This window comes from Sphaerodactylus townsendi, linkage group LG11, assembly GCF_021028975.2.
Source record: "Sphaerodactylus townsendi isolate TG3544 linkage group LG11, MPM_Stown_v2.3, whole genome shotgun sequence".
Taxonomy (NCBI): Eukaryota; Metazoa; Chordata; class Lepidosauria; order Squamata; family Sphaerodactylidae; genus Sphaerodactylus; species Sphaerodactylus townsendi.
Genome location: NC_059435.1, coordinates 6,172,846 through 6,186,120, shown reverse-complemented (window position 1 = coordinate 6,186,120; position 13,275 = coordinate 6,172,846). Strand labels below are relative to the sequence as shown.

Genomic DNA, 13,275 nt, shown 5'->3' with positions numbered 1-13,275 from the left:
CGTGCAGGCCGGCAGGGCCTAGGGGGGCCGGCACAGAGGCCGGAGGCGGAGCTTGGCGGGTGGCCCAGGCAGGCGCCATGGCCGTCCATAGCCAAGCCCCACCCCCACCTCTCTGCAGGCTGGCTCCCGGGTGGCAGGGCTCAGTGGCAAGCACACAGGGACATGGATGACCCCACGTTCCTATAGGCCAGTGGTTGCGAACCTTTGGCACTCCAGATGTTATGGACTACAATTCCCATCAGCCCCTGCCAGCATGGCCAATTGATGGGCTGATGGGAATTGTAGTCCATAACATCTGGAGTGCCAAAGGTTCGCCACCGCGGCTATAGGCTGTACGCCTCTGCATTTCCTTGCCCCCTCCCCACCCACAGTGGCATTTCAGCTGGTGACTGCTTTCTTGGGGTTGCCCAGTTTCTCCCCTCTGTTCCCGATAGGCTATTGTTAGACAGCTGGTTGGCAGGTGAAGACTCCTTATACATCCCAGCACCTTCTGATGAGCACTGACCTGGGCAGCTTGGAGTTAGGCAGCACAGGTGCCAGAGGTGGCACTCAGAGCCCTCTCTGTGGGCATGCACACACAGAGTCCCCCCACCCCCACATCTAGGCTGGCCTGGGCCGCTGGGCTCGATTATTGGTATTAAACCAAAGACCTAGTTTTGGGGAAGCAGTGTAGGTAACCCTGTTAAGCGCTGTTAAACCCCACTGATTTTCATGCAAAGAACTAAAGCGCGATCCTTTACCTGGGAGTAAGCTCGGTTGCTGGCAATGGGGCTTGCTTCTGAGTAAACCCTCCTACGGTCGTGATTCACCCGTTCAAAGAGTTGCACGGTTGCTTCAAAGCAAAGCCACCGACTATCACCAAGCTTACTCCTGAGTAAAATGCATGCCTTGGAGCCACCCGTTTTTTCTAAACTAAAACCACAGTATTCAGGTTAAATTGCCGTGTTGGCACTTTGTGATAAATAAGTGGGTCTTGGGTTGCAATTTGGGCACTCGGTCTCGAAAAGGTTCGCCATCTCTGATTTAGAGCCTCCTCACCACACCAGCTACCTGAATAGGCATCGTCCTGAATTCCCTGTTCTGGGCTGGTACAGCCAAAGTTGGGATCCGCTCTGTCCCCTGATATTTCCCAGAAAGCTGGATTGTAAATCAAAGGCTTTTCCACCTGTCTCATCTCATCTCAAAACTCTCATCTCAAAGTTCATGTTTCTTCATTCTTTTTAAAATCCCACCTGTGGGTCCCCCCCCCCCCTTAGTGGTCAATTTGACATCACAACTGTTTTTATGAAGAGCGAAAAGCTGGAAAACACACACACACACACACACACACACACACACCCCAAGAAACAAACTTGGAGACAAAAAAGAGAATGCAAAAAAGCCCGTGGGGTTTGGGGGCAAAGTGGAGTTTTGATTTAAAGGAAGCCTAGGGAGCATTCATAGTTCCCTTCAGGTGAGGGGAAGAAGGTAGGAGGAAGGGAGTGTGACAGGGCTTCAAGAAGCTGTATTCATGTGTGTCCCAATAAAAAGATATCTTGGGACATCCCTTGTGACAAAATCAGCACTTTTACGTAGCTTGCTTATACGTTGCATTTTAAAATATCTTGAATTATTAACTGAACCCCAACAGAGATGGATTATCACAAGGGCCAGATGCAATACCTTCCCATTGGCCATTACAAAGGGTCGCTACTTATCCATCCCTCTCCAAGATCGGGTTTGTCCACACTGTAAAAATCAAGTGGAGACTCTTGCTCACATTATTCTTGACTGTCCGAGATATGTCGGCACTAGGAATTTCTCTCCCAGGCTGGCCCTAGACAAATCTGACTCTGACTGTTCTGTTGTGGAGCTTCTGTTAAACAGCACAGATGTCGTGCTCTTGGAAAAAGTAGCAAAATTTCTTATACAAGTGACAGAACTTTCCAAGTAATGTATACTGCTATATACAGTCTTCCTGTCTGCGCTTTGAATGTACTCTTGATTTGTATTTCAAAAATGTCTGGCAATGCTCTAGAACCTATTTTTAAATGCCAAATAAAGGTGGTTGTTGTTGTTGATATCTTGGGACATCCCTTGTGACAAAATCAGCACTTTTACGTAGCTTGCTTATACGTTGCATTTTAAAAGACATTGTTGAGAAACATCTCTTCCTTAGGCAATAGCTGAAATAACATTCAGCAGTGGGTAGAAGGAAGAAGCTTCCCTGTATTATATCTTTAGATCATGGGCATTTTTATCATGTCTGAACTCATAAATGTTGTAAAAATATCAACATCTTGAAAACAGATTTAATTTAATCTGGTGGCTTTTTGTAATGGGATGATAAACTGCGAGATAATGCCAATGTGTACATCTGAGGCAAGGACGTAGGAAAGGGGGTTTCTCAGGTTCAAACCCCCCCCCCCCCCATTACATGTCCAAAGCTCTGCCCCGTTTGTGGGTTTTTTGGTATTTAGAATAGAATCTTTATTGGCCAAGTGTGATTGGACACACAAGGAATTTGTCTCCGGTGCATATGCTCTCAGTGTACATAAAAGAAAATACATTTATGTATTTTTGGTATTTTATAAGTTTCTTTTGGTGTTTGGCCTGCATAGGGCGCAGTTTTTAGACTAGCAGCACCAAAATGTCAGGGATTTGTTGGGAGACTCTCCTGATGATACCACCCAGGTTTAGTTCAGGGGGTCCAAGGTTATGGACTCCCAAATGGGGTGCCCCCATCCCCCATTGTTTCCAATAGGAGCTAATAGAAGATGGGGGCTACACCTTTGAGGTGTACATAACTTTGGATCCCCTGAACCAAACTTCACCAAACCTGGGTGGTATCATCAGGAGAATCTCTTAAAGATACCTTGAAAGTTTGGTGCTGCTAAAACAATTTCACCCCTGACAGCAGCCCCCCCCCCCACAAATTTCCCCAGATTCTCCTTTTAAATCCAACCCCTTTGGCATGGATTTAAAGGGAGAATCTGAGGTCCCCAGTTTAAACATTGAAAATGATGCTGTTTCGGGGTGGGAGATAATCCATCCCAAAACAGCATCTCTTTATTTATTTGTTTGTTTGCTTGCTTGCTTGATTTTAGTACACTGCCCCATCCCCAAGGGGCTCTGGGCAGTGTACAACATAGTCATCATACAGTACAATAACAAAAGGGGCAATTAAACAACAACCAATGAATACCTAACATTGACTAAAACAGTATGAGCGAATAAATTAAGCCCCATAGACTTTAAAAACGAATTTAAAACAGCGATTAGTACATAAAAACAGCGCCATGAAAACTATCACCTAAAAATCCTCTCTAACAAAGGAGGAGGGGGGGCACAATGATTTAAAAATGTCAAGGGACCCTCAAACAGGAGAACAGAGGGGGGCACCATTCAGCGACTGGTCTCTCCAAAGGCCTGGTAGAACAACTCAGTCTTACAGGCCCTGCGGAATTCCCCCAGATCCCGCAGGGCCCGGACAGCTGGAGGGAGAGTGTTCCACCAGGCCCTGTCCCGAGTGGATGTTTCAATGTTGTTTTTACTGGGGACCCCAGATTCCCCTTTAAGGTGGATTTAAAAGGAGAATCTGGGCTCCCTAGTTTAAACACCATTGAAAGTGATGCTGTTTGGGGGTGGATTCCAGCATCACAGTGGCCGCCCATGGGGGGGGGGGGCGCAAAGTTAGATTTTGCACTGGGCTCCATTTTTCCTAGCTATGCCTCTGCCTGAAGGGGAGGGCTGAAGGGCTACTTGGCTGGTATGTGCCAGTGCAGTCAAGAAGCGGGCAGTGCAGGGAATACCCATCTGGATTGAAGCTGCTTTTATAAGCACTGAGGCTGGGGGCGGGGCTTGGGAAGGTGTGGCCACGCCCCTAGATGTTTTCCAGACAGATATAATATCCTAGGGGAAAACCGGGATCATACATTCCAGGGTGTTTCTATCTCAGTTTCTGCCTACGCCCGGCAGCCCGGCAGCGCATTCATGCTGGGAGGAAGAACTCCAGGTGATTATGCATGGCCCTGGTTTCGTTTGATTTTCCTTGTGGACGTTGCCGCGCATGCCCGAACGGTCCCGGTTTTGCCGACATTCCGATTGGCTGCAGCCGGCGAGGCAGGAAAAATAAACCAGTCTGTCTCTTCTGTGTCTGCATGGGAGCGGCGTGATTTTTTTTAAAAGAACCACCAATATTTTTTTTAAGGTGTGGGATAAGGGAAATCTCTCAGGGCAGGCCGGAGTTAGACCCAGAAGCCATGCGGGAGTCCCCAATACCGGGATGTTTCACCTCCTTATCCCACGATATATTGGGATATATTGGGATATATTCGCCATAGCGAACTATTGAGACAAAGATACATAATCAAGTTTATATTATAAATCAACATTTGTGTTGACCACAGGAAAAAAAAACCCATCTTGTACACCAGCCTGAAGTTAAAAGTCTTTTCCCCCCCATCTCTTCTGGACAGCATCAGTTTTCAGTGAAAATATGGTCACAGGTCGGCATTTTGATTTGAGGGGTGGGTGGGCGGGCTGATCATCTTGTGCTGATTATCAAAGAACAGCACTGTTAATTTGATGAATTCCTGCTGTTGGTGACCTCTTTAAAACCTGAACCCCCCAAAATGGCTTCACTTCAACCAGATTTCCCTGCTTCCTCGGACAGCTCTCTGCAAAAGGGGGAAAAAAACTTCAAAGGGAAATCCGAGTGGTTGAGAAAGGAATGGTTATTAGCCGCTTTCCTCAGAAGAGTCTTGCAGTTTGACTCAGAATAAAACATTGCTAACACCCTTGACTGTAAGGGAAATAGCTGCTCAGGAAAATAAGATAGGAAATTTCCGAAAGCCTTCAGTTCATTAAGATAAACGATGAAAATGGTTCCCATTTGGTCTGGGCACGCCCGCTCAAATAGGAGGATTAGGAATCGGATTTCCGTAGTGCTGGACAGGAGGTGGGAAAGAGAAGAAGCCATAAAGAAATTAGATTCCCAATTAGGGCCGAGTCTCCGCTGTTCACATGAAATTGGAGAACAGGCCATCTTCATCACATATTCAGTCCCTTTTTAAAGAGCAGCTTGCTTAAAAGTTACCATGGAGTGGTAAGCTGCAGGGACAAAATGCAGTAAAAAAACTCCACTCACAATCTGAGTTCGATCCCGATGGAAGTCGGTTTCCGGTAGCCTGCTCAAGGCTGACTGTCAGGCCCGAGCCATGTCGGGCCTGGGATCTCGCACATCCGCATCAAGGCCACAGCTGGGTTTGCATTATCATTGCCCGGGGTTGGCAAAGAATGTGAGAGAGACTCACTTTGGAGCCTGGGCGTCCCAAGGTCAGCAACACAGAGAGATAAAGCCACCTGGACTCCTACCCCTGTGGAGCCACAGAAACATCCCGATTCCCATGGGAGTAGTCAGTGTCAGGGACAAGCCCAGTTATCTATCAAGCATGTGAAGCCATAACACAAAGATCAAGGCAAGAATGTTTCCACTACAGCAGTGGTAACATATAGCAGGGAAAGTACATATGTCCAAAAGCAGTTACATTGACATGGGTGCATCCCAATCACCCAGATACAATCACTGTCCATATTTTATGTGGCCAATACATGACATGAGGAGGAGGAGGAGGAGGAAGAGGAGGAGGAGGAGGAGGAGAAGAAGAAGAAGAAGAAGAGGAGGAGGAGGAGGAGGAGGAGGAGGAGGAGGAGGAGTTTGGATTGATATCCCCCCTTTCTCTCCTGCAGGAGACTCAAAGGGGCTTACAATCTCCTTTCCCTTCCCCCCTCACAACAGACACCCTGTGAGGTGGGTGGGGCTGAGAGAGCTCCGAGAAGCTGTGACTAGCCCAAGGTCACCCAGCTGGCGTGTGTGGGAGTGTACAGGCTCATCTGAATTCCCCAGATAAGCCTCCACAGCTCAGGCGGCAGAGCTGGGAATCAAACCCGGTTCCTCCAGATTAGATACACGAGCTCTTAACCTCCTACGCCACTGCTGCTCAATCAGCTAGGTGCCAATCCCTGATACCTACATTGTATGAAATCTTCTCAGCAGGCTGTGTGTGTCTTGCCTCTGTGCCCAAGAAACATGCTGCTCAAGTCTGTGGCTCAGTCTGTCCTTTCGACCTTTGCGCAAATCTCACCGTTGCCGTGAACGCTGGTCCTAGAGAGATCAATGGCGGTGTCACCGGTTTCTTCCACTCACGGAGCCAGCGTGCAGTCTGCCTCCATTAGTCGTTCACTCTTCTCTAATTTCCCCCGAGCAGGACACATATCTGAGCAACTTGGAGCCAAACAAATTGAAAAGCGATTGGAAAAGGAGGAGGAAGTATTTTGATCCCAAGCGATTTCAAAATCCTTCAGAAAGTCATTCTGGATCTTTGGAATGTGACTATTTCCATCCTTTCAAGAAAAATTCACGTGATCACAATGAATATTGTCACCATGCTTGAAAAGTCAGGATCCACCTCGGTCAGGATCTATTTTTCTCCCTCATTCTGTCATCTTCCTTAGATGCAGAGCTTTGAACTTCCCGGCTGCTAAGAAGACCTGTTCTTTAAATGCCAGAACTACCTTTCACCAAAATGCTAAATATGCAACTGGGCCACCAAGAAAGAACAGTCTCTTTCCTCACAGACTGTGGCAACTTCTCACATCTTGCTCTGTGGTCAAATAAGATTTGAGGGAACGCTTTCTCCCTCTTCACCTTTCACAGAATTTCATGCTGCCACGAGGAATTTAATTCTAAGCCCTTTTACCTTCCTTTTACCTTCTCCCAAATTAATGTGTCTGACCACTAAAAGCGTCTTGGTAGGTCTGTGTAAACCTGAGGCATCATGCTTCTTAATTCTCTCTAGAGCAGTCACCCGAAATTAACTTAAATCAATTAAACTTTATTTTTCTTCCTTTTAAAAAAGTAATGATTACTTTAATAGTTATAGTTTTTATTTGTAAAGTGAATATTCAATGGGCCTTTCCCCACGTTTCCCTCGTACGCGTCGCGGTCTCGCCAGCAATTCCCAGCGCCAAGAAGCATCCCTGCCCGTCGCGCCCGGGAGTCCCCATGACCCTTCGGCTGCTGGCGGGGTCATCAAATGCCAGCACCTTTGCAAAGGCGTTACGCCAGGGATGCGCTTTTGCGCCTAAGGGGGCGCGACAATTACCAGCCGGGCAGCGTCGGCGGCTGACTGCTGTCGCCCGCCTCCTCTCCATTGCGGGAAGATGCCGGGGAACCCCGCGCTACTCTCCTCAAGTAGCGCGGGGCTTAAGGTAAGTGGGGAGAGGCCCAATGTTAGGCAATGACTTCTAAGTGAGGTAACTCACTCTTCCCCTTTGAGTTACTCTGTCAGCTCACTTTATCTCATTCTTATCCTACTGTGACGAGTTATGAATTTGACTCCCTTTTTGGTCCATCATCTTTTACATGTATTGTACTTTTCCTTTGGATAGTTTAAGGCAGGGATGTCTAACTCTGGTGCCCCAAATGTTCATGGACTACGATTTCCATCAGTCCCTGCCAGCATGGCCAATTGGTTCAAGGACGTTTCGAGAAGCATAAGAAAAAACTAATTGCAGAGCGTTGTCCTCCTTGATTATAAGCACTATTGTACTTTTGAAAAACCTTGACCTGCCTTTAACAGCCTTGAAGTATTACGAGGCCAGTTACCTACCGTGTTTCCCCGAATATAAGACAGTGTCTTATATTAATTTTTGCTCCCAAAGATGCGCTATGTCTTATTTTCAGGGGATGTCTTATTTTTCTGTGTTCTGTTCGTCGGGCATGCTTCCAAACAAAAACTTTGCTACATCTTACTTTTGGGGGATGCCTTATATTTCGCACTTCAGCAAAACCTCTACTATGTCTTATTTTTCGGGGATGTCTTCTATTCGGAGAAACAGGGTATATAGAATCTGGCTAGCTGTTATCTTCGTGTTAAGATTACACTGCTGTGCCATTCTAAACTGTATACAAATTGCTTTTTTCATTACTCCAGTGGGAGAGATGTAATAATTTTTCCAAAACATCTGGTAATTGTGTTGTAAAATTATTTTGGTTACTTATAAGTAAATTGCTACTCCAGCGGGAGACACGACTTTTGATGTATTTATTGTAGCCTGGTTGGTGCAAGTTTTCTTCTTTTCACTTTGGTTGTGTACCTTCCCCTTTTGCATAGAGGAAATTTGTTTTAGCATTTGCTGCTATAAATTGTGCTGTAAGAGGCATAGCTGGCAAAAATGGAGCCTGGGGCGGACTCCAAGTTTTCCGCCCCCCCATGGACCCCCGCACCACTTGGTGAAGCAACTGTGCAATGTTTCGAATGGGTGAATCACAGCCCTAGGAGGGTTTACTCAGAAACAAACTCCATTGCCAGCAACCGAGCTTACTCCTAGGTAAAGGATCGTGCCCAGGTCAGCCTAGATGTGTGTGTGTGTGGGGTGTGTGTGATTTTCCGCCCCCCCCCCATGATGAACTCTGTGCACGCGTGCCCAAAGAGAGGGCTCCGAGTGCCACCTCTGGCACCCGTGCCATAGGTTCGCCACCACTGACATACCATAAGAGTACCAGGCTGTGTTTTGCCGAATGGCGTATTTTAATGGGAGCGCTATTTGTTAATGCTCCACCCTGGTGCCCACTATGCGAGGCAGGATGCCAGACAAGATGGGCCACTGGTCTGTCCCAGCAGGGCATTTCTTATGTTCTTATTGAAAGTGGAGTATTTTTTGTGCTGTTTCTTAGCCTCAAACGTCAGACTTCAGAGGGAGCCTGCAGCGAGCCCAAGAAAGAGCGAGGTCAGGGCTCTCAGCAGCTGCCCTTTCTACCGCTCTGCTGCTGTCCTTTTGGTGTGTAGATTGCTATCCTCAGGGAACCTTCCTTCTTTCCGGAGACCTCGTCTTGCAGTCTCTTCTCTCCGCTTTGCTGCCATGAAAGCAGAACGTGGCTCCTGCCTCTTCATCCATCCCAGTTAGCGGGGCTAGATTAGTCTCCTGTCTTGAATTGAGTCCCTTCCTTGCAATAAAGAAGACCACTTAGTTTGGGTGAAACTTTCTTGCTGCCGCAGCCCCAGGTAATTCCACTGGGCCAGGTGCCTCGATCACTCCGCTAATCGACTGCTCTGTCACTCATGCAGCACGCGCACCCCTGCCCAAGCTGACGTGGCAAAGTCCCAGGGAAGCTGGACCTCTTGGTTTTGCCACGGTGTAAACTGGTCCTGAGATTGTGCGATGTAATTAGTGTTACGACTCTTAGTGCTGTTTATTATTCATTGACATTGTTTAGGAATCTCCTGGTTATATGGCCCGTCTGGAAAATGGCTCCCCCCCCCCTCCGGTTTGCAATTTATAACATAGGACTGTACCCAAATCCTTGTTACAGGGTATAGGGAGCAATTCCTAGATGTGGCACTCTTCTGGTCATGTGGGGGGGGGCGCAAAATTGGCCCCCCACGTGACCAGGAAGTCCTGCCGTCTCATCGTTTTTGCGTGCCTCGACCCCGTCGGAGGCACGCAAAAACGACGACACAGCAGGACTTCCTGCTGTTTTCAAGTGCCCTCAACCCCGCCCTGGACTCCCCCTCCCTTCCTTTCCCCCCTATTATTTCCTATGTCTTTCTTATTTTCCTGGCCTTGCCTTTTGCTTCTCTATCATACCTTCTACGTTGTTCCCCCAAAACATCATTGATGTCGATGTTCTATGATTTTATGAATAAATGTTGTTTTTTAAAATGATTCATGCGAACGAAGTGCACGCACTCTCGACACTCTGCCAGGAGTGAGTGGGGTTTGCATTCATGGCTAAGCTGGAGAAGTCAGGGATGGTTGTGACTGAGTATGAAGAGCAGAGGGGACAGAGAGGGAGAGGGATGATTAGGAGCAGGAATAAAAGAAGGTAGAAGAGGAAGAGAGAAACAGGAACAAGCACAGATGACGGGAAAGAGAATGAGCAAGGTAAAAGACAATCCTGCAAAAGATACAATCTTGTAATCTCCATTTTTTTTGGTTTTTATTGTTTGAAAAATGCAGAAATGATGAGTCACATGTCTGCTTGCTTAACATCAACCACCTGGAGTCATATGGCTATGGTGTCATGTGACTCAGGTGTGACATACTTTCATCTTAGGAATCCCATGCTGCCACCTAGGGGCTAATGGGGGGATTCCTGGTCTGGAAAAGTTAAGGGCCATTCCTTTCACAGTTCTGTACTGATGGATCTTTGCACTTCTCTGATCCTTCCCTGGTGAACAGCGTCTGAAATATTTTCTGGAAGAGCTATTTAAAAAGAAAACATGGAAAGTAGTCTAAGAACATAAGAACAAGCCAGCTGGATCAGACCAGAGTCCATCTACTCCAGCACTCTGCTACTCGCAGTGGCCCACCAGGTGCCTTTGGGAGCTCACATGCAGGAGGTGAAAGCAATGGCCTTCTGCTGCTGCTGCTCCTGAGCACCTGGTCTGCTAAGGCATTTGCAATCTCAGATCAAGGCGGATCAAGATTGGTAGCCATAGATCGACTTCTCCTCCATCAATCTGTCCAAGCCCTTTTAAAAGCTATCCAGGTTAGTGGCCCTCACCACCTCCTGTGGCAGCATATTCCAAACACCAATCACACATTGCGTGAAGAAGTGTTTCCCTTTATTAGTCCTAATTCTTCCCCCCAGCATTTTCAATGAATGCCCCCTGGTTCTAGTATTGTGAGAAAGAGAGAAAAATGTCTCTCTGTCAACATTTTCTACCCCATGCATAATTTTATAGACTTCAATCATATCCCCCCTCAGACGTCTCCTCTCCAAACTAAAGAGTCCCAAACGCTGCGGCCTCTCCTCACAAGGAAGGTGCTCCAGCCCCTCAATCATCCTCGTTGCTCTTCTCTGCACTTTTTCTATCTCTTCGATATCCTTTTTGAGATGCGGCGACCAGAACTGAACACAGTACTCCAAGTGCGGTCTATTTCAGGTATATGTGTGCATGTCCCAATTTGAAAAATAAATTTCAGAATAAAAACAAAAAGTTTGATTGTTGGGGTTTTTTTTTCTCTTCCACAGGTGGAATGGCGAACATAAAACAGCACACGTTTGCTTTAGCTCACTACACTTATACGGTCCTCTCCACACTAAAGTATGCCAATGGGTCACCCGTAGTGCGCATTTACAGTGATACGGACTTCAGCGACCCAGATGTTCAAGGTCCCATCCTTAATTTTAATGTGTTGGATGAAAATGGAGAAATAGTTGGTTATTCACAGGTGAGCTTCCGATAAGTCACTGTTTTGTCTTTGCTGCTACATCTACATGACTGTTCATAATACCATTCTTTGCTGACTCTGTTTTCTCCTTGAAGTAAGCAGGTTTTCTGAAGCTTCCACTCTTTTTGGTTCTCAGCAAAACTCTATTTTTGCCTCATCAGTTGGCAGCTTGGGGGTTACCCTGGACTCCACATTGTCGTTGGAGGCCCAGGTGGGGAAAACCACCCGGGCTTCCTTTTACCATCTGTGTCAGGCAAGGCAGTTGGCTCCGTACCTCTCTTCCTCCGACCTGGCCACATGCAACGGTCACCTCTAGAATGCACTATTGTAACTCGCTGCACGCTGGCCTTCCTTTGGCCCTGATCCAGAAACTCAAACTCATTCAGACCGCAGCAGCCATGCTCCTTTGGGGGTGCATAGTGGAGACTGAATTACTCTGGTCCTGTATAAAATCCATTGGCTGCCGATCGAGTTCCGGATCAGGTTCAAGGTGCTTGTTTTGACATTTAAAGCCTCTCCCCACACTGCCCCTCTAGGACCGCCTCCGCTCGTCAAAGGGGGGATTTTACTGGAGGAGTTCCCAGCCCGCACAGGTTCAGCTGGCCCCCCACCTGGTGGAATGAGCTCCCAGCTGGTGATCAAGGGCCCACCATTATGCGGGACTATCTGGTTCAGAGTTCTGCAGGGCCTGTAAGACTGAGAGCGTTTTCCCATTCTTCTGGCATCACCTTCTGCTGCTGTACTACATTGTAGCCAAGTGGTGCGGGGTCCCCCGTCACTCCCCACTACAGGGGTGGTGACAACGCGAGCCCCCCCCGATGCTGCTGCTGCTGTACGGGCCCCCTCAGCGCCAGTCATTCCTGGCGGCTCTTTCAAAATGGCGCCTTTTGATGACCCCGCACAGAGCGCGGGGTCGTGGGGAAAACCGGGCGCGCGTCAGAAATGACGCGCGCTGAGAGTAGCACGCAGCATAGGGGGCTCCTGGTAAGTGGGGAAACGCTCTGTGTTCTTCTGCCAGTCTTGTCGATCTTGCCAGCCGGCCTGACTGGAACATCATTGCCTCCCATGGGTGCCTGTTATGGGGTTTTATCGCCATCTGTTTTACTCTATTGTGCTGCTTGCTAACGTTTTAAATGGCGCTGTTGCTGTTTGTAACGGTTTTTGCATTGTACTGTATTATTTTATGTGGTTTTATTCTGATGTTCGCCGCCCTGAGCCCTATTGGGAAGGGCAGGATATAAATCTAATAATCTAATAAATAAATATGCAATATATCTTTGTGCAATATGTAAATAAATAAATGTGTAAATAAATAAATATGTAATATAATATTTATGACCAATGGCTTTTTTAAACGGTAGAATGAATTATGTTACACTTTTGCATTATCTTATCTATCTGTGAACTGTGAATTCTTCTTAGAATTCCTTTTGTTGTTGGGAGCCAAGGGAATGCGTAGCCAGACGTGCATGCTAGATGTTGGGAATGTGGAGGCATGGGGAGAATCACTCCGTGGCAAGAGGAGCAAAATGAGGAAAATTTAAACTCCCAACAGAGGGCGTTTTCCCACTTACCTTAAGCTGCGCGCTACTCTCCTCAAGTAGCGCGGGGTCCCCCAGCACTCCCCACTACAGGGGCGGCGACAACGCGAGCCGGGCTCCTGACGCTGACGCCGGGGCTCAACGAAGCGTCATTCCTGGCGCACTTTGATGACCTCGCGCGAGAGCGTGGGGTCGATAAGGAGAGTCCAGGTGCGCGCCAGGAAATCGATCTTGCTGCGCTGGGAGTTGCGCGCAGCAACCTTTGGACCAAGGTAAGTGGGGAAACGCCCAGAGGGAGCCCACTACCCAAATAGAGCAGGGCTTTGAACCCGGGCCTTCCTGATCCAAAGCCAGTGCTCTGCCACTGTGCAGCATGCCATTTTTACTGACATAAGTAATAAGAACATAATAATAAGACGAGCTAGGCCAGACCAAAACATCCTCACAGCCTTGTTTAGGTGTTATGGACTGAATTTGAGTATCCAAAGATTTGGTTGACTTTGGTAGTCGAATG

At 47.6% G+C, this 13,275-nt stretch overlaps 1 protein-coding gene across 3 annotated transcripts in view; it reads left to right on the top strand.

Annotated features, from left to right (window-relative positions):
• The window catches only part of MOCOS (molybdenum cofactor sulfurase), a 154,866-nt gene that overhangs the window by 76,884 nt on the left and 64,707 nt on the right, over window positions 1-13,275 (top strand). For all 3 annotated transcript variants that reach the window (XM_048511741.1, XM_048511740.1, XM_048511742.1), the window contains exon 6: window positions 11,021-11,220. In XM_048511741.1, coding sequence (XP_048367698.1) covers window positions 11,021-11,220 — 200 coding nt within the window. The remainder of the gene's footprint in view (window positions 1-11,020; window positions 11,221-13,275) is intronic.